Source organism: Crocuta crocuta, unplaced genomic scaffold, assembly GCF_008692635.1.
Source record: "Crocuta crocuta isolate KB4526 unplaced genomic scaffold, BGI_CrCroc_1.0 scaffold142, whole genome shotgun sequence".
Taxonomy (NCBI): Eukaryota; Metazoa; Chordata; class Mammalia; order Carnivora; family Hyaenidae; genus Crocuta; species Crocuta crocuta.
Window position 1 is genome coordinate 1,151,806 of NW_027528892.1, and position 2,528 is coordinate 1,154,333.

General features: G+C 56.9%; 1 protein-coding gene across 1 annotated transcript in view; it reads left to right on the top strand.

Moving 5' to 3' along the window:
• The window catches only part of EPS8L1 (EPS8 signaling adaptor L1), a 9,802-nt gene that overhangs the window by 6,170 nt on the left and 1,104 nt on the right, over positions 1-2,528 (top strand). Inside the window, exons 13-16 of the mRNA XM_077756927.1 lie at positions 5-39; positions 126-154; positions 2,062-2,188; positions 2,269-2,417. Of these exons, the coding sequence (XP_077613053.1) occupies positions 5-39; positions 126-154; positions 2,062-2,188; positions 2,269-2,417 (340 nt within the window). The remainder of the gene's footprint in view (positions 1-4; positions 40-125; positions 155-2,061; positions 2,189-2,268; positions 2,418-2,528) is intronic.

A 2,528-nucleotide genomic window follows, 5' to 3' on the forward strand; every position in this document is an offset into this window, starting at 1 on the left:
GCAGACAAACAGCTGCAGCATGAGCGGCGGCGCCATCAGGTGAGCAACCGACCTCCCCGCCCCTGCCCAGATGACACAACTGTCGCCTGCCTCTGCCTGAGCTGCTGCTCTCCTCTCTCCCACAGCAAAGTGCCCCCCAGGTCGCTGTCAATGGGTGAGTGTCGCCCCAAGGTGGGACAGGTGGGGTCAAGGTGGGGTGCGTCCTGGGGGCTCCTGGTGCTGACTCCACTCCTTTTATCTGTCTTTCCTTCTGTCTTCCCGGCTCATCACAGGTGGGTGAGATGGTGATGAGGGAGAGGGGCCGGGGCTGGGAGGGAGGGAGATGGGAGGGAGGGGGCCCAGACTTGTAGGTCCAAGGGAGGAGGCCCCGATTCCAGGGCCTGAGGGAGGAGGGGTTGGGAGTGGGTAAAGGCGGGGAGGCTGGGAGAAGGCAGTGTGACTTCCCAGGGCGGGGGAGCTCCCTGTCTGGGTCCTTCCCTAAAAGGATAGAGCCCCAGGTGGTGGAGGAAGAGACTGGGGAACTGGGCATTTGGGGTTTGAAGAAGGGCTTGAGGCTGGTGATTAGGACCTTGGAGACCCAGAGAAGACCTGGGCCTTCAAGGGCAATGGGGCATGTTTCCGGGAAACTTGGGAAGTGGTAGTACTTCCGGGCCCCTGAAAGAGGTAAAGACTGAGAGGCTGGACCTCCCTTTCCCAAGGCTCTAAAGCAATTGTCTCTGTTCCTGCTGAGTGTTATACTGAGAGCCTTTATGGGTTAAAAAGTTGGGGAAATTAAAGTTTGAGACCTGGACTCCTGAGTCTCTGGGAGAGAAAAGGGCTGGGGGTCTGAGTTTAGGATTCCAAAAAACAATGTGGGCACAGACTTGGGTCCTGGGGAAGATGGGGCATAGAGGAGCCAGGACTCTAGGGTCCTTGTGCAAGTCGGGGGCAGATGTGAGGAAGCGTTGTGGGATAAAACAAAGCAGCAAAACTGGAGGAGCACAGGGGGGTCTGGCTAAGGGCCCCGGCCCAGGGCCTCAGCAGGGACAGCGTGCTGGGAGCTGCCAGCCCCACACAGGGGGCGCCGCGGCCCTGAAGACCCCCCCTCTCCTTTGCACAGGTAGGCCTGATCCGGGCTGGGGTCCATCTTCCTGGGGGGTCAGAGCACAAATCTTGCTCCCTTCCACCCCGGCTGCCTGGGCTTGCAGAACCTCCCCCTCCCTCCCCTCCCCTCCCAGATCTTGGTCTTGACACCTCCAGCTTTTACGTTCCTTCTCTGTGCCTCCCTTCTATGCAGAGAAAACAAGAATAACCCTTCCGGGAAGAGTTAGAAGTGTATAAGCTTATACAGGCTAGCAGCTAGGAGATCAAGGGCAGGGTAGAGCGCAGGTTCACATCCAGCTGCATGCACCGCAGACCTGCATTACTCAAGGCACGGACTGCCGGGTCAGCCTGCCTGGATGTCAGTGTGGCAATGCCTCTTTCTTGCTCTGTGACCTTCATATCATCATGCCACTTTATATCCCTGTTCTTCGACTTCTTCGCCTGTAAATTAGATGATAATCGAGTCTGCAGTGGGGGAGGAAAGGCATTCCAAATTCATGGTTATACCGAAGGCTGTGTTCAAAATCAGATTAGCCAGTCTATGTGACAGACTTTGAGCAGTGTTTGACACCTCGTAAGTGCCATATAAATTAACTGTAAGTTAGCCAATGTTTGTATTAGAACTATGGGCTATCGTAAGCATGAGCCCATTACATAGTAGATGCTTAATAAACAGCAACTGAGCTGCCTCTAGCTGTGTGATGGGGAAGCGATTTTCTGAGACTTAAATGCCCTCATCTGTAAAAGGGAGATGATGTCACTGGCTATAGTCTGTGCTGACAGCTCGGTGGCCAGGTACATAAGGAGCAAAATGCATTCAGGTTGTACTCCAAATCTCTATTAACAGCATTAATCTGGCCCCCGCGTGACCCGCTGTGTGACCCCTGCTTGGCTCTAACCCAGCTCACACAATTCCCTACTGCCCAGAGCAGGGAGACTGGCTGCCTTCTTATCCCCAACCCGTGTTTGTCTCCACAGTCACCAAGACCCGGAACCAGAGGCTGAGCCCCAGCTGGAGCCCGAGGGGAAGTGGGTCCTTTGTAACTATGACTTCCAGGCCCGCAACAGCAGTGAGCTATCGGTGCAGCAGCAGGACGTGCTGGAGGTTAGAGGGGTGGGGGCCGCAGGGGGCCCAGCTGTAGCAGCAACACAGGCTGTGAGCCCTCCTCTCCTAACCCCCCTCAGGTCCTGGATGACCGGCGTAAGTGGTGGAAGGTTCGGGACCAGCGAGGCCAGGAGGGATACGTGCCCTATAATATCCTGACCCCCCACCTGGGGCCTCGGGCAAGCCGCAGCCTGGTGAGCCTGGGCCGACGCCAGGGTTTTGAGGGAAGGCATGTGACGATCAAGTGCCAAGGGCCCTGGCAGAGGAGGTGGAAGCTGGGGTGCAGAAATTTACCTCCAGAAGGCGGGGGGTGGGGGCTGGGAACCCAGGCCTCTGACCC